We start from the raw sequence: 17,468 nt of genomic DNA, 5'->3' as shown, positions 1-17,468 counted from the left end.
CGTTGTTTTGCTTTTCTCTTTGCTAAAAATTTCCAGCGACCGTGAGAGTCTGAGTCTCTGTCTGATGAGAATCATGAGACCTTAGTGAGCTGACTGCCTCCCGATCCCCTTTGTTTCTCCCGCTGTTCCTGAGAGGCCGCCTGCCCAGGGCCTGCCCAGGGTGCTCCGGAGTGCCAGCCACCGATGCGCCCCCTCGCGGCTCTCCTTCCGTGGAAAGCTGGCTCCACCCCGTGGTGGCAACAGCCCTTCTCCTTCCCCCGCAGAGGGGCCCCCCTGCTGCTCTCCAGGCCCCCGGCCTACCTGCTCCGGTGGACCACCACCCCCGTGTCCTCCCCCCACTTCAGAATCACTACTCCCACCACTACTTCTGTTTCCTTCTTCCCAGAAAGACAAGCTCTCACGTGCCTCAATGGTTCTTCCTTCCCTGTGAGCTCCGGCTCCCCTTCAGCCCTGTTCCCTCCCTGCTGGCTGGCCAGGCCCAGGGCCTCCCTACTGGAGACTCAGACCTTCCCCTCGAGGAGCAGCCGTCCTGCTTCTCCCTCTCCTCCCGGTCACTTCGAAGCCTCTTTAAGAAGCGAGCAGCCACCCTGCCCTCCCTCGCTGCTCCACGCCCTCCCAGCCCTCTCCCTCCTCCGGCTCTCGGCTCTCCTCTCGCAGTCACATGAAAAGCTCCCACAGGACAACCGGGGGAGGGACTGAGGGCCCCTCTTCCCGCCCAGGGCAAGAACGGCGCACTTGCGGTGGAGTTTGTGGCCGATGGGCCGCAGTGGTGGTTTGGGGTTGAGCGGCTTAGGCCTTGAATGTCAATGCCAGGGGAGGGAGGGCCGTGCGGTCCCCATAACACATGCTGAGGGTGGTGTGCAGGACACCAGCAGTGCCCTAGGATGGGTGTTGCTGAGAGGAGATGCAAAGGAGCAAGGAAGGGGTTATGGGACAGGGGTTCAAGGTGGGGAGACGGGGGTGCAGGAGATGGGTCAGAGGGATGCTGTGAGTCCCCAGGTCTGAAGGTAAGGGCGTCCACTCCTGTTTCCACCGCAGCTCAGTGTTTCCTGTGCATCCCTCACACCGGAATTCAACCTTCACAGAAGCAGGAGTTCTCATTTCAACAGCCTTTTTTCACAACATAAGAAAAAAATATTGTTACTTCATGATAATCACGGTGTAAAAACAGGGTGCTTGAGATTCATTTGCCGTGTCCTCTGTAACTTCCGCCACATACGAGCATCGCGGTGTGTGTGTGTGATTCAAGTAGCAGCAAATTCACAGAAGAATTGCTACAGGCTGTGTGCAGCTGTTCAAGAGAGATGGCATGACCCAGGTCCATGCTGAGGTGGACACCTCTGGACACAAAAGTGTTTGGAAAGCACCATTTGCATACATAGTATTCTACATTTTCACGGTTATTTCCTTTCTGTTAATTCTCACCAGAAACTTGGTAGGGCATCATTTCCATTGGAGAGATGAGAAGACTAAGGTGTGGGTTGAGAGCATCGTGAGGGAGCCACCAGGGTACCCCACCTGCAGGGTGAAGCCAGCTCTCAGCCCTGCACGTGGCCCCTCCCGCCTCTGCCCTTGTCTCCCTCTCCCCCTCCCAGCCCTGCCCGCATGCTCCACGCCCTCCCACCTTCCTGTCTCCCTGAACTCTGACCTTTGCACCAGCTGGCCTTTACCGTGACCCTCCTGATTCCTCCCTGACATAGACGCTGGGTGGATGTCCTTCCCCAACCCAGAAAGGTGACTCTACCTCTGGGCGCCCTCACACCCTGAGCCCACCCCCACGGAGGCTTTGTGTGGTAGCCCTGGGTTATTCAGCTGCCTCTCTGCAGCCTCACCTCCTTTTGTCTGTATTTTCTGTATTCTTAGCACCTACTGTAATTCTAGGCACAAAGTAGATTTTCAGTCAATGAAACTGATGGCAATATAATGCATAGAATGCGATCAATGAACTGAATGCAAATAAATGAAATAAAGGAAACAATACACACAAGGACTAACCATTTTCTTTCTGTTCTGTGCTTCTCCTTTCTCTCTCCTCCCCACCCCCGCCCTGACGTGTGTATCATTAGTTGGAGGATAGATGAGGTTATATGCTTTTATTTTATTTTGTGTCTTTTTTCCCCTCCATTCTGTTACAGCGTCTTACGGAGAGAAATGGCTGTTGACCTCTTCCGTCACCAGGGGCTACTGTCTAGAATGGTCACAACTGTGAAACCCTACAACCCCTTCAATAAGAAGGAAAAGGAAACTGTAGGCTACTGAAAGCGACCTGCCCTGAGTGACACCTGAGCCTTGGGGAGGCGCCACGCACAGTACAATGGGGAAATAAAAGAAATCAAATAAAGCATGTTCCCAGTGTGTCTGTACAAATTGGACAAGGTTTCGTGGTGCCAAGGTCTTCTGGAAGCCCCCAGCAGCAGAGGTGTTATTTTAGAATATTCCTCTTTAGAGTTGGAATGCCAGGCTACCTAGAGGTCTGGGGTTCATGTGGGGCTTTTAACTGTGGAGCCTAGATCACAGATTCTATGATCACAGATTATCCAGTCCAAGGCCCGTATGCTGTCGATGAGAAAACTGAATATGAAGAGAGAAAGTGGCATTCTTTTCACACAGAGCGTATCACATGGGGACAGCGCCTGTGATACAGAAGACAAAAGCCGGCCTTTGCCTGGCTCCAGTGTTTCTCTTTCTGAGAGACAGGCGTACCCCAGGCTCCATGAGGGTCTGAGGCAGCAGTGACCACACATAACCACATTAGGGTCAGCGTGTGGCCTGGCTGGGCCGTGACCAAGTGGAGCTCCAGCTCCAGAACCTCTCAGGCATGGATGCGGGCTGTGTGGGATCCCTCCGTCCTCCCACACGTGGTTATATTTGTATCCACACGTCTGTAGATCCCGTTAGCTTGCATAAACCTTAGCACATTTGATCCACAACCCCACAGCAGGCATTTTTCAAACCTCTTGCTATTTTATGAATAAGCGTACTGAGACTAGGAGAAGGGAAATACTGATCAAAGGTCACACACTCATAATTAGCAGAATTAGAACTAGAACCCAGGCTTTCCGGATTTAGAACCTTGGCCACTCCATTTCTCGGCACATGGAATAACCTTCCCTGAGTTATTAAAAAACAAACAGAGACAGAATGCCTTCTCCTTCTCCCAAGAGATTCAGAATGAGATAGGGATCCCACAGAACTCCAAACAGATGTGTAAATCGTCTGGGGGTAGTTTGGCCCTGCTTTCCCATCGGAAGGGCAAAATCAGCTGTTTTGGCTTGGGAATCACCTATTGCCTGAGCTGACACCTCTACAGACCTAGACGCCGACTGCAGACGCCCCCTGCACACTGCCTTTCTGCCAGGACGCACAGGAAGGCAGGCGTCCACCCTCCATCCATCCTGCGGAGCTGACTGGCCTTCACAGAAAAGGAATGGCTTCACCTGAACCCGATCGTGCAGTGTAATTATTTTCAGAAAGAGCAATTCTATCAAAAAATTGGACTAAAACAAAAATCTTCATCTCTGCAAGATTCTCACCCAAACACAGATGGGAAGGATGAGCCGTGTCCAGAGGGTAGATGAACTCAGGGACCTGAGATCACATTTTGCGGTAAACATCCCCGGCAGGTCACTTTGTCAGGAGGCATTGTTGCTCCAAATCCGAGGCACCTGTTTATCATTCTGGGCCTTTCTATGGCAAGGCACCAGCAGCACCCCGATCCTAACACCCTGCAGCCTGTGATAACTGTTTCCATCCTCCACGGTGCAGATCCCTGGGCACCCATCAGAGCACTGAGCACCTCCAAAGCTGCTTCTAGAAGGATGCTGGCCTTGTCCGCAGCATCCCTGGACCACATCCAGAAGAGAGATGGCAGCTCTTCGTCTTCACAACACCTGGCTCAGACTTTTCACCCGTGAAGCTCAAATGCAAACCCTGCTCACCACAGATCCAGGGTCCAAAGCCAACATAGCAACGCCAGTGTCCCTGGCCCTTACCTCCAAGTGCAAATTGTATGACTTGGGTTTCCATGGTCAGCAACTGAAAACCATAAAAATCAAGGAAGAGAGCTTCAGGGATTTGCATCTGCTCTTCAAGTTCTGAATTCTGGTCTTGGATGATTCTGATACTTGCCCTCCGCTCCTGTCCCCAAGCCCAGGCTTTCGTACAGTGTTACTGCCTCAGCTTTCATTTATCACCAGGGATGACACAGACACAGAGAACCTCTGCAGCTTTTGTAAAACATACATGGAAGAGAGTGTCGGAAATTATTAAAGAGTTCACTTGGAAGAGAAAATGCACACTAGTGAGCTTATTCTAGCAAATAAATATATTGCAACGTAATATTGTAAAAACATTACACAAGTGTAACACTATGAAAAATATGACACTCATGGGAGAGCAGAAGAGAGAATCTAGAAATGGACGGATAAAGAAACCATTTTAAACCCCTGAGCCCAGGACAGATTTTTTTCAATAGATGATATAGAGACAACTATTTGGAAACAAAACAGAAAGGAAGATTCAGGTCTCACCCATAGAACAAAAGAAAACTGCTCCTGGAATACAGCTTTAAATGGATAATTTACAGCCTTCGACAGGTGACCTCGAAATACAGAAGAACTGGTTTATAACATGTGGATAATGGAAAATTTTTCCAAAAAGGCCGCTGAAGCCAGAAATCATGAAGAAAAAAATAACTACTTTTAATATTAAAAAATACTGCCAAAAAATTTTAAGACAAACCTGTTGGGAAAATACATCAGACAGAAGATTCATATCCTCATTCTAAAAACAGCCAATGATACAAAAAAAATTATACCAATAGAAATAAGACAAGGGATATTAACAAATACATTCAAAACAAGAAATATAAGTGGCCAATAAGTAAATGTTGGAGTATTAGAGAAATAACAGTAGTATTTCTCTTTTCACCCATGGTCGGCGCTCGTGGGAAGAGATCCGTATCTTTACCTTCCACTAGTCGGTCTTGACATTGCTAACACCTTTCCAGAGGGCATTTGGCAAAATGTTTCAGGAGCTTTTGCCAGGTGGCATAAGTTCAGACTTAGCAATTTCACTTTTAGGATTTTGTCAAGCAAATAATTTCACCAGTGAGCAAATATATTTTACAAAGGAGTTGAAGGTACAGCATTTCATAACTGAGAAATTAGAAACAACTCAATGCTCATCAAGAGAAAATTTAATAAACTGCCTTCCATGAATATACCAAAATACAATACACGCCTTAAAAGATGATGGGGCTCTCTATGTATTTATTATCACGGAAAGATATACATGCAATTATTGGTAAGTGCAAAAAGCAGAATTTACAACAGTATATTTAATTATCTTAATTTTATATATGAACATATAGAATAATGTGGGAAAATGTAAAAAAAATAGTTAATAGTTTTAATTCTGTATTTTATACTGTTACTAGAGTAGACATGTATTTCTTTAAAGTTGGAAAATTTGAAAAGTCATATAAAGACAATATCCTTCAAACTTCAAAACCCCTTATAAAGGAAACTACCCCCCAAATTTCTTTTATGAATTGAGTACCAGGAAAACATTTGTCCCTCTTGAAGAAGTGGTGTCTGAGTATGCGGATTATGTAAGCCATCCGTCTCAATCTTTTCTAAATTTTGATGATTTGTAATATACACAGGAGTGAAATTACTGTTCCTGTAAATTGAAAAACGCTAAAATGGGAAGTGCTTCCATTTCCCCATGCCTCCCAGGAAGCTCGAAGCGTATTAAGTAAAGAAATTAGCTTAGAAACCCGAACAGACCTGAACCAGGTGCCCGGTTCAACATGGGTACTCCACAGGCCTCTGGAGGCCTCTGGCACACGCCCAAGTCGGGGACCACTGATTCTGCGGGGCAGTGTACCTGCTTTCCCCTCCTTCCACATGGTTTCAGATTTTTCTGTTTCTGCTGTAAGAGCCTTGTACTCTTAGGAGATGCCTTCACCCTTGGGGAAACTGATAAGGTACAGATTACATTAAATTTTTAATGTTTCCCCATTAGTGTTTCATGCAAAATAATGGAGCACTGGCTAAGGAAGGAAAAACCCAAGCCGGGACTGAGTGGTAAAAACCGTCCCAATTGCCTTTTGTTGTGGGCAACCTCCAGCCCTGCTGGTCCTGCCTGAATCAGGTTGGCGGCGGGAGAGGGTCAAGTCACCCGGCAGCCGGAATAACCTGATGACCCAGGACTATTTTCTAATAAGTGAGAATATTCTACAGTAGGCCCATTTGCTCCCCTTAGTCTAGGGTAGACTGTATTGTTTTAATCTCCAGGAATCAAAGAGCTCTGCTTTGCGATCTATAAACTGCTAAAATATAAAAGGCAAAGAAGGAAATGCAAAATAACTACAATTAACTGAGGAGCAGGTATGTTTCTCTGCAAAATACATTTTCAGGATTGATTTTTTTAAACATCTGCTTTGAAGACGGAGTTTTCTATCACCATTCTCATTTAAAGCCTGGGAGGCGAGGAGGCATTGTGGCTACAAGCGTGGGTTTCAGGATCAGCCTGAATGGGGTCTAAATCCCTCACTGTCCTGGCGAGCTGCTTCACGGCTCTGAGCCACACTTCGGAGAGGGAAAGAACATAATATATTTCTATACTCATAGGATTACAGAAATAGTGCTATGATTGCAATCACAAACATGGGTATGACAGTAGCCACAGCAGTGCTGAGAACCTCGTTCCCTGAGATAGCATGGAAGGTGGGTACCCTTGTCCGGTGCACATTCGTCGTTCAGCAAATATCCCAAGAAGAAACAATGTGTGAGATGCCTGGGGTTCAGGAGTTGTGGGTCCTCATCCAGCATTCACGCTGGAGAACAAACTTGAGCCGTAGAAAACGTAAAAACACGTTGGTTGTGCCAAGGAGGCTACAGGCAATAGCGATGTGCCCATCTCTCAGCTCACACACGTACACAGATTATATGGGGATACATGTATATGTACAGCTGATTCACTTTGTTATACAGCAGAAACTAACACACACAATATAAAGCAATTATACTCCAATAAAGATGTTAAAAAAATAAAAATAAAAATAAATCCTTAGTGTCGTAAATTGAGTAATCTTTCTTCAAAAAGCTACGCTGCATTTTTCAAAGTAAAAATATTTCCTATCGTAAGATAGGTGTACTTGTATATACGCATACACACAAATACACTTAACGGATCATCCAGTGGAACTAATTATATATCTTTGCCATAAAAGACCTTGGTTTAGCCAAATTAATGCTGTTCTGGAAAATGGGAATAAATTGTATTGGCTTTGGGGGTGGGTGGTAACAACTGCGAATCCGTAAGAGTACTGGGCATCCAGTAGGCGCACAATATTTTTTTTATAAACTTTCGTGAAAAGGCGATATCTGGGCGCCCTGATTTTTGGTGTTTTTTTCTGACTTTGAGTCACAATCAGTCCTTCTGTGTTCTATCCAAATGGTTCACACACTGCACTGTGGTTTTATCTGATGCGCTGGTATTTTCTTATTATGGTTGGTTTTGAATACACTCACAATTACTGTCATCAAGGCAGTTCCCATCTCACCCTCCTACAATGTAGGTTCCTCACACCCCGGTGCAAACTGACATGAAAGGCCACTCCCGGCCCGCACAGCATACACGCTGATGGCAGGTGCACAGGAAGAGCACCGCCCTCACAGGGCGCTCACCCAGCGTGGGTTTCCAGGCAAACCCCACTGCTGCAAGCTTGTAAACTGGAATGCAAACAGCTTTACGTCCTTGCATTCCCACTTTGGAAATAAAGTGTTAATGTGTTGCATAAATCGATTTTTCCAGTGCTGGCTGACCGCTTTTATGTGTCTTCTGTGGGCAGGGCCAGGAGGTAGCAGACAGAGCAGACTTGGCAATGTGCCCTGGTGGGGGGGTTGGTGGGAAGGAGGGCAGGCAGGTGCGGGTCCCGGGGGCTGTTGGGTGTTAGTGGGGAGACCCCTGGGGATCTGCGCAGAGGATGGGGCAGGTGGGGCCCACCCAGTGCCAAGCACAGCCCTGGACTCCCAGGCAGGATTGTGAGTGTCAGGGCAGGTCTGGGGGGCGGCAGGTGGCAGGGTTGACTTGCACTATCAAAGCAGAGTCTAGGAGAAACCCACTCAGATAGCTGGATGGGGAGACCTGAACAGCAACCCCATGGTCTAATTTCGGCAGATCTGATATTTCAAACTCATCTCAGCAGCACTTAACGGTTTAGGGACACCCTCTCTATCCTCAACTAGTTTCCTAAGAGGACAAATGCAACAGCAAGTCTCCCCTGAGAGGGTCACTGAAAGTCACAGTGTTTTGAGCAGGGTGTCCTGGGGGGGTTCCTTACTGAGATGTCCGTAAGCCCACTGCAGACCCTAGTCCAACATGGAAGCTAGACCAAGACCCCAAGGTCACCGTCATTTTGGACACTGCAGTGGAGGACCCTGGATTCTAGAGACACTGTGGCCGTTGGGTCCCCTCCACTCCTGTGACTTGGGTTCCACTTACAGGGATTCACGTCCCCCTCAGCTGAGCTCCGCTGGTGGCGTGGACACAGTGGCTCAACCACCTGGACTCCCCATGAGGAGGTCCACGCAAACTAATCCAGGTCTCGAAGACAGGTCCAGCCTCAGGAGGGGCAGACGGCGTGACCAATGCTGATGCACAAGGAGGGGCTTGTGGCTGCGCCCTGGGGCACAGCTGCCAGTGCACTCTGACCCACATCTCCTCTCCCACCTATTCTGTCATCCAGGTACTGACCAAATGTGTCAGCCTTTAAAAACTCAAGTAAATTCCCTAAGATGTAACAGGGAACTGGTGTATAAAGCACTGCAGCTTGGATGGATGAATCTGAATCATGCCTGCAAAACACTGGAATCAATCTATCTATCTATCTATCTATCTATCTATCTATCTATCTATCTATCTATCTATCATCATCTATCTATCATCTATCTATCGATCTATCATCTATATCTATCTATCTATCACCTATCTATCATCTATCATCTATCTGTATCTATCTATCATCTATCTATATCTATCTATCATTATCTATCATCTATCTATATCTATCTATCATCTTTCTATATCTATCTATCTATCATCTATCTATCTATATCTATCTATCTATCTCTCCATCTATCTATCTGTCTGATAACATCTGTCTATAATTATTCTATTTAAACTTTTCAAGTCCCCTTGAGTTTCTTTTCCCTTTGGGAAAAGAGTTCTCTCTCCTAATTTGTTTATCAAACTAAGGTCAGTAATATGCACTTTAGGTTATCGGTGTTCTTGCTTTTGCTATTTAAAAGAATATGTCTCAACTGCCATCTCGTAAAGGTCACAGAAATCTTAATGTACTTCTAAAACCAGGGGACCAAAAGGCTCAGGTTTCAACACATGTTAAAGTGGGGTGATGCAAATTGCAGAAAATCAGTGGCCTGTGTCTCTCTAAGAATTATTTAACGATGAACTTACCAGCTGAAAAATAAAAGGGTCTCTCTGGAGTCAGCAGGGAAATTCACAAGGGGCTTTCAAAGAGACCTTTTGAAAACAGCAGGAGGATAAGGAAGTAGGTCCACACACCCTGAGTGATTGGGACCTGACCCAAGGCACTGGGGGGACAGAGCAAACCAGGTCCCCAGAGGGGCATGTGTGCCTTTGTGTCTGTGTGTCTGTGTGCAGAGGAAGGCCCTGCAGGGTGCACGGTGGGATGGTGGTTGTTGGGATGTTCCTGAGGGGCCTGCTGGTGGAAAACAGCCCCGTATTCAGCAGACTCAGGTGGGGCTCCTGGTTGCCCGAGGAGGTCTGGCCACTGCCTGTTTGGGGAGCAGAACATTGGAGGTGCCCTCTGGTCTCTGTAGTTGGAGGCAGGGGTCTGCAGAGGCCGATGAGGGAGGCTCTGCCTGGCCTGCGAGCGGCACAGCCGGGTGCCAGGCTGCCCCTCGAGAGGGCCCCTGGGGCTCAGGGGTGGAGGCCACCATGCCGGGGAGGTGACAGCGCCTGATATTTCTGCAAAGACCAGGGACCTTTGCAGAACCTGTACCCTCTTCTGCTTAAAAGGTGAGGTTGGTGAAGGCGGGGTACAGTGTTTGTGGTGGCTGCAGTTTGTTCACCGTTCCTTTGAATTCTTCATTGTTTGCCCTTCTGGGCACCTGGAGTGGGTACCTGAGAGAAGGTGTTTTTCTTCAGAAATCCTCAGCCCCCTTCAATCACAGTGACCACACCCCTTCCTTCCCCACAGGCCCCACCAAGAGGTAACCCTTTGCATCAGAAGCACCTCTTGTGAGCGACTTTTCACTTCCTGCCTGAGAAGAAAGCAGTGAGTCTGAACTGGAGGGGGCCCAGGAGAAACAGGAGGACAGAGCTTCCCTGGGGTCCAGAGCAGAGAATCCATCCTGGGTACAGGGATGGAGACCCCAGATTTCCAGCTCAGCTCCTCCTGGGGCCCCTGAATGTGAGAGCAGGGCATTTGCTTCCTCTAGGTCAAAGTTTTCTCCCAAATCTGAATGCTGATTTTTCTCACTTTCTAAATTGACATGGATATCCCGTGAAGACCTATCCCCTTGGGAAGGGGCAGTGGGCTCCATGAGCCCCTCCCTCACAGCTGACTCACCGGCCCAGGTCAAAGTCTGCATTCCCCCAGAGCAGGCAGGGCGGGTGGTGGGGGGGGGGAGCGGCAAGACTGCACAGCACCTGCCTTGATTTGTGGTAAGAAATTTACGTCCTCAGTACTCACAGTTCTCATTTGGAAAACGCTGGGTGGTTGAGGGTGTTAAAGGAGAGAACATACGTAAGTAACGGGTGCATTAGAGACATTCAATAATATTAACTATTATTATTATTATTAAAAATAACGCTCCTCTGAAACAGACCTTGGCTTCCCTTCTTGGAGTGGATGCACTGTTCACGTAACAACCAGCCCTTCTCCCACCACTAACCGTGTCCTGTGTTCTCCGACCCTGCTCGGCCTCTGCAATCCCAGCGAGGTGGTTATTCCATGACTCACCACATGCTGAAGCCGGAAGCTGAGAGCCACCTGACATCCAGTTTGGATTCTACTTTCTCTCTCTTTTGCTACAGCTCTCAAATAAGCTCTCTTATTTCCATCTGCTAATATTGCCTTACTTAGGTTTTGTATGTATTGTAATATATTATAGCAATTATCTCATTGTCTTGATAGGATCTGTTTATGTATTTTCCTTTTCCATGCCTTGAAGTCTGGAACTGTGTTTTATTTATCTAGGTATCAACCAGGTCCTATAGCTAGCCAGGCGCTTATTAGATACTTTAAAATATCTGTGTAATAGTGGATGGATAGATGGATGGATGGATGGATGGATGGATGGATGGATGGATGCAGGATGGATTGATGGATGGATGCAGGATGGATGGATGGATGGATGGATGGTTGGATGGATGGATGGATGGATGGAAGCATGGATGGATGCAGGATGGATGGATGGATGGATGGATGGATGGAAGCATGGATGGATGCAGGATGGATGGATGGATGGATGGATGGATGGATGGATGGATGGAAGCATGGATGGATGCAGGATGGATGGATGGATGGATGGATGGATGGATGGATGGATGGAAGCATGGATGGATGCAGGATGGATGGATGGATGGATGCAGGATGGATGGATGGATGGATGGGTGGATGAATGATGGATAGTTGGGTTGATGGATACATGGATGGATGCATGGACACATGGATGTATGGCCAGGCACACAGATGGATGGATGGGTAATTCTTCACCCCAGACTCTGAGCAGTCCCCTTAGCAGAAAATGAATTTGAACCTACAACTCATAAAACTGAATATCAGGAATTCCCTGTACTTTTTCTTCTCTAGCTGTATCCCCACTCACTCCCTCCTTTTGTTCCCTGTGTTTCCTCCCTCAGACCACTTTCCTTCATCTTTTGCTAAGGTCAACATCCCTCCTTTTCTTGTCTTCTGCTTCCCTCTGCTCTCCCAGTCCCCACCTCATTGCTCACAGTTTGAATCTGCAGCTCTGTCTGCATTCCCATTGGCCAGCGCACGGAGAAGCATCTAATCTCTGCTTAGTGCTGAGAAGAAGTATCTGCATTTCTCCCTTCCCAGCTGGGGGAACCTGAGCTTCGGAAATCACATGCTAACTCGTGTGTGTGTGTGTGTGTGTACAAATCTGTGCACACTTTTACTGGGAGAGCATCTGGGACACAGAACATGTTAAGTTCTTCTACTTTAGCTTAAGAATCTTCATTAACAATAAGACCATATATCACTAAGGGCTAAATTACATGGTGCAGACTATACACATGTTAGAGCCTCAGAGAAAAGAAAGAAACTTTCAGGTCAGGGAAATTGGCACTGACCTTTTAAGATGTGGAACTGGAGTTAAAACTTGAACGAAAATTGAAAGGGATCTCGAAAGTCAATTTTTAAAGATTTTTTTTATCCAGTACAATCTCACTAATTTGGACCCAATCATCAGGATTCTTAAATAATTTTATTATGCTTTCTCTGAATTTGGCAAGTGAAGATGTAAATGACACTATAAAAGGAATGCTGAATGTGGATTGGAGACCTCATCTCAATTTAAGTAAGAGGGGAGGAGCAGACAGAAGAGAAGGGAAGCAAAAGAGCGAAAGCACTGCTAGCCCCCATGGGTCGGGTCAAAGTAATATTTCATTTAATCACCCCAAATACGCTACAGGGTGGGTATTATTTCTTGCATGTTACAGATGAGGAACTGAATTCAGACTCGTACCCAAGGCTATACCCGGCTTCATGGCAGAATGAGGAATTTAGCTGGTGTCTGGTTTCCTCAAAACCCTTGGCCTCTGGAGATCTGCTCCTTCCAACCCCCTCAGACAACTGATATTCTGATTGCAGCTTAGCACAAATTATATTTAATCAAGTACCACTCATTCTAATTGCTATTGAAGGAGAAGAAACTATTTCTTTGAAAATACCTGTAATTCAGGTTTTACCTGCCAGATGGAACTGCCGAATTCCTTCAAAAAAGCAACATCTTACTCTACGTGTATGTTCCATTCCTGGAAAAGTGACTGTCCTCAGCCTGCTTCTCTGAGCGTGAGATCCATCTGCCTGGATGTAGACACAGCCACAATCTTTCTTTTGTATCAAGCTCCATGTACATCTCAGCCTTTAGCACGGATCCGAGTGTGCTGGGCCAGCTGCTCTGGTTCCTCAGTTAAGGAACCTCAGAGTAGGGGTCTCCCTCCAGCACACTAGGTTCTGGGGGTTATGGAATGTGGTCCAGCTGCAGGGATAAACAGCGTGAGGTGAGGCAAGGTCCCAGGTGCAGTAGGTGTAGCTAGGGAGCTCTTAGAGAGGAACAGAAAACATACGATTCTTCCTGGGGTCCATGACCCTAGGACCTCACTAAAGGGAGGGGAGGGGAGACCCTTCCAGGCAACAGGGGAGCCAGAGCAGAGGAGGAAAGTACATGGCCACACTGGAGAGATCTGAGCTGACTTCCTCCATCGTGTGGGCTGGCGGGTCTCAAACATTTGATCTCAGGGCTCCTTGACACTCTTAAAAATGATGAAAGTCACCAAGGGCATTTGCTCATCTGGGTTATGTCATTCGTATTTACTGTATTAGAAATTAAAACTGATCAATTTTAAAATTTTTGTTAATTCATTTTAAAACCATAATAACAAAGCCATTACATGTTAACACAAACTACTTTTTATGAAAAATAACAATATTTTGCAAAACAACAAAAAATTAAATGAGCCTCATCATTTTAATTTTTGTAAATCTCTTTGGTGTCTGGCTTACTGGAAGACAGCTGGATTCTTGTGTCTGCTTCTGTGTTACAATCTGTGGCAACAGGTGTTTTTGAAGTATATAAAAAAAAGTGAAGCCTCACATAGATCGTTGATAAGGAGAGGCATGTCTTAACAGACGTTTTAGACAATTGGGGCTATTCTTCTTTGATTCTATATTAAAAATCAACAAGAGGTAGTTTCTTCAAGTTTAGTTGCAATATGGAAATTGAACCATGTTCGTGGTTCGTGGCTGAGATCCACTCCCCAGAATTTCTGTTCTAGTACGTTTCCGGTAAGGATGGGCAATGGGGAGCTTCCCCCTAGAGTTAGGGTGAGAAGGGAGGCAATGGGGTTCTGCAGCACTGTCTTCCAGCTGTTCAAAGATTGGTCCATCAAATACGAAGAGTGGAGGCCCACTCCACCAGCCTCCCTGCCTCCTGGGCCAGGTGTGTGTGTGTGGTTACTGAAGAAGGGCCCTGGCTTCCCCAGGACCCCCCACCACTAAGAGCAGAGACAGCAAGAACAGACACAGACCCCCTTGTGTCCTCATAAGGCTCCAGCCCCACCTGTGGGTTCCAGCCTGCTCACAATCATTCTTTCTGATGGCCTGCTGGCAGGCTTGGGGCTCCAGCCTCAGATGGAGGACAACCTGGTACAGGCTGCTCGGCCAGCCCCCTTCTGCACTGAGTTCATTGAAAATGATGTGTGTGTGTGTGTGTGTGTGTGTGCATGTGTACATATACATCTGTATATCAACATCAGTATATATACAAACACATACACCCACGCATATACTTATATGCCACTGGTTCTGCTTTTCTGGTTTGTGAACTGAAAAAAAAAATAAACAACCTAAAAGTTGAGAATTATGTTTTATTTGGCAGACAAAACTGAGGACTTAAGCCCAGGACGCAGCCTCTCAGATGGCTCTGAGGGACTGCTCCAAACAGGTAAGGGGAAGCCAGGATATTCAGGAGATTTGCAACAAAAACCAGGTAGTAGGAACATCAAAAGATTACTGTTAATTAAAGAAAACCAGACATCTCAAGTTAAGGAATTTAGTGCTTTTCTATGTACGGGAAAATACCAGAGTCTGGGCTCACTGAAATCATCCCTTTGATGTGCACCTCAGCTACCTGGGGCCAGCGCACTGCTTTTCTCCATCCTGGATCCCTTCAGGGTACAGAGTTTGGGGCCGCTGCAGTGGCTGAGAGCTTGGCAGTGGGCAGCTTGTTTGTCTCCATCCTGAGTCCCCTCAGGGGTCACTGTTGGGGCAGCTGTCATGTGATGGCTTGATGGCTGCAGAATCATTTGTTTACTGATATGGCAGTAACATTTTTCATTCACAAGGTCTTCATCATCCCATGTCTGATATTTCTGTAACAGCCTCCAGTGTTTTCTCTCACCCTCCCTCCCTCATTCTATCCTTTTCAAATCCAACTTCCTCAGTCTTGATCTAGGACAGCTCAAAAACACACATCTGTTTATTTCAACTTTTTGCTAAGAGTCCTTCTACCTTCAGAACAAATCCCAACAAACCCCAGAAAGAATCCTCAGCCATTAGCAGGGCTTCCCAGATCTTACACAGCATGGACCCTACCTTTCTTTCCAAGACCATCTTCTGCTTGTCTCCACCCATCCCACATGGCCATCACGAGGTGGCCAGTTTTGTTTTATACCTTCTTACAAACTCTGTTGCCTTTGCCTGGAAGGTCTGCGTTTCCCACCAACTTCCTCACCCCAAACATAAACACTAGATAGTAATATTCCAGGGGGAGTTAATTACTAACCCCCTGGGGAAATTAATTACTCCATCATTTTATTGTGCTTTGTACATATATCTATTTACTTGTAAACTGTTTCATAATTGTTTATCTATATGACTGTTTGTCCTATAATGCCAGCAACTATGTCTTGTAAGGGTAGAAACATTGCCTAGAGTATACTGAGAACTCAACAGATGTTGGAAGAAGTAAACTGAGGTTCATGTCTGTGAAAGACCACGTATCCATTTACACCTCCACCATCTTATCTAACATGACTCCTAAGATGTCGAGGATAAGAGGAGAAAATTGCAAACTCATTCGCTTTGATTTCTCACTATTTTAGGAAACACTTACTAAAAACCTACCATAGCCCAGGAAAAAAAAGTACCCTGTATTCTGCATGCAGATACACATGAGACTTGGCATATACTGTGGCTAAAAAGAATTCTGCCCTAGGACCACACGTGCAGGAGTGTGGAGAAGACTTTGCCTGGAGTGGAAGACAACTGTGGGCTGATTCACCTGCAAAGTTTGTACCTGAAAGAACTCAGGAAGATGTGAACAGTAGAGACGGGCTGCCTGCTCGTAGAGAGGCATCCTGCTGGGTGGTTGTGAAATCCCTCAGGCAGTGGGTTTCTGCTGAAGTTTATTTAGAATAAAATAGAGGAAGTTTACTTCTGAGTCTGTCAGAGAGAGCTGGTCAGGTAGGAGATGAAGCAATCAAGGTACAAAGCATTTGGCTCTGATGCCATCCACTGATGGTGAAATTTGACTGGATGACTTGACCCAGCTGTATTCCTCAATTTCTACTACCACAAGCGTCCTTTTCTCACATCCAGGTCATTGGCTGGTTCAGGTGGGAGAATTTGCCACCAAACCTTCTCATATCCCTTCCCTATGAAGCTGATTTTCTGCTATTTTAACTCAAGTAAAATGTTCCCATCTGTTCATTAGCTGGAAACCTACTCCCTTGATTTCATGTCCCGGGCAAGATCTCTTCCTAACATCCCGATTGTTCCTGAGTTCATTTTGAAGCCCAGTTTGTGCTTTTCTGCCATTAATTTTACTTACAGAACAGTTGGGTACTTTGTGTGAATGGCCATCCTGTCAAAAAGTTTTTTTCAGACAATTAAAGTATTAAAACTTAGGTAAATAGCCCATAATTATTTAGGCAAAAGTATTTGATATAATAATCATACTTTTTTTTTACAATGGCCTTGGAAATTCTTAAATCTTGTCAATTGGTCTGTAAGGAGTTGCAGGAGCAGAAATGACATAGAAAAGATGCTGGGGACAGTGGCCTCTGCTTTTGATCAGCTGCATGATGTCATCAAGCAGGTCATGTGGCATCCTTGGGCCCCAGGTGTTCCCCTGTAAATTAAAGCGTAGATTTCAAGGATTTCTAAGTTCTTGTCCACCTCACTCTTCAGGATGTCATGAGTAGCTAGAACCTTCTGACCATATAGGCCAAATATGTAGTACCTATGAGGATTGTATGGGCTACTTCAGGTGCTTGTTGGGTTTATATGGCCACTTAGATCTCTGGGTCCTCTTTTGATTTTTCATTTACTTCCCAAACAGAATCACAGAGGCGGGGTTCACACAAAGTGCATTGATTACAAAGCAGGTCCACGCAGTTTTGCTAACCTGGGACTTCAGTTCCCATGTTCTTGGGGTGTAGGTCACAATCTTAAGGGTCTTGGGTGCCTAAGCCTCACCCAATACCATCCTTGGGTGGGGAGTTGGGGGGATGGGATGGCAGAGAGAAGAGTGACCTAAGAGCATTCCATTAGCTTCTGTTAGGGTAACTCAAGTTGTTCTCAAGATCCCTGACCAGCCCTGGAGCCCAGCTTGGTCAAGGCCATCCAGTCAGAGTGTGGTGTTTGGTGGACTTCAGAGCCCCTGTTA

At 46.3% G+C, this 17,468-nt stretch overlaps 1 protein-coding gene across 1 annotated transcript in view; it reads left to right on the top strand.

Moving 5' to 3' along the window:
- SPATA48 (spermatogenesis associated 48) overlaps positions 1-2,259 on the top strand; it is a 56,250-nt gene extending 53,991 nt beyond the window's left edge. The window contains exon 10 of the mRNA XM_036862967.1: positions 2,136-2,259. Coding sequence (XP_036718862.1) covers positions 2,136-2,259 — 124 coding nt within the window. The remainder of the gene's footprint in view (positions 1-2,135) is intronic.
- The last annotated feature ends 15,209 nt before the right edge of the window (positions 2,260-17,468 follow it).

Source organism: Balaenoptera musculus, chromosome 9, assembly GCF_009873245.2.
Source record: "Balaenoptera musculus isolate JJ_BM4_2016_0621 chromosome 9, mBalMus1.pri.v3, whole genome shotgun sequence".
NCBI classification, from domain to species: domain Eukaryota; kingdom Metazoa; phylum Chordata; class Mammalia; order Artiodactyla; family Balaenopteridae; genus Balaenoptera; species Balaenoptera musculus.
The sequence above is the reverse complement of the archived record's forward strand: the minus strand, read 5'-3'. Positions and strand labels throughout refer to the sequence as shown.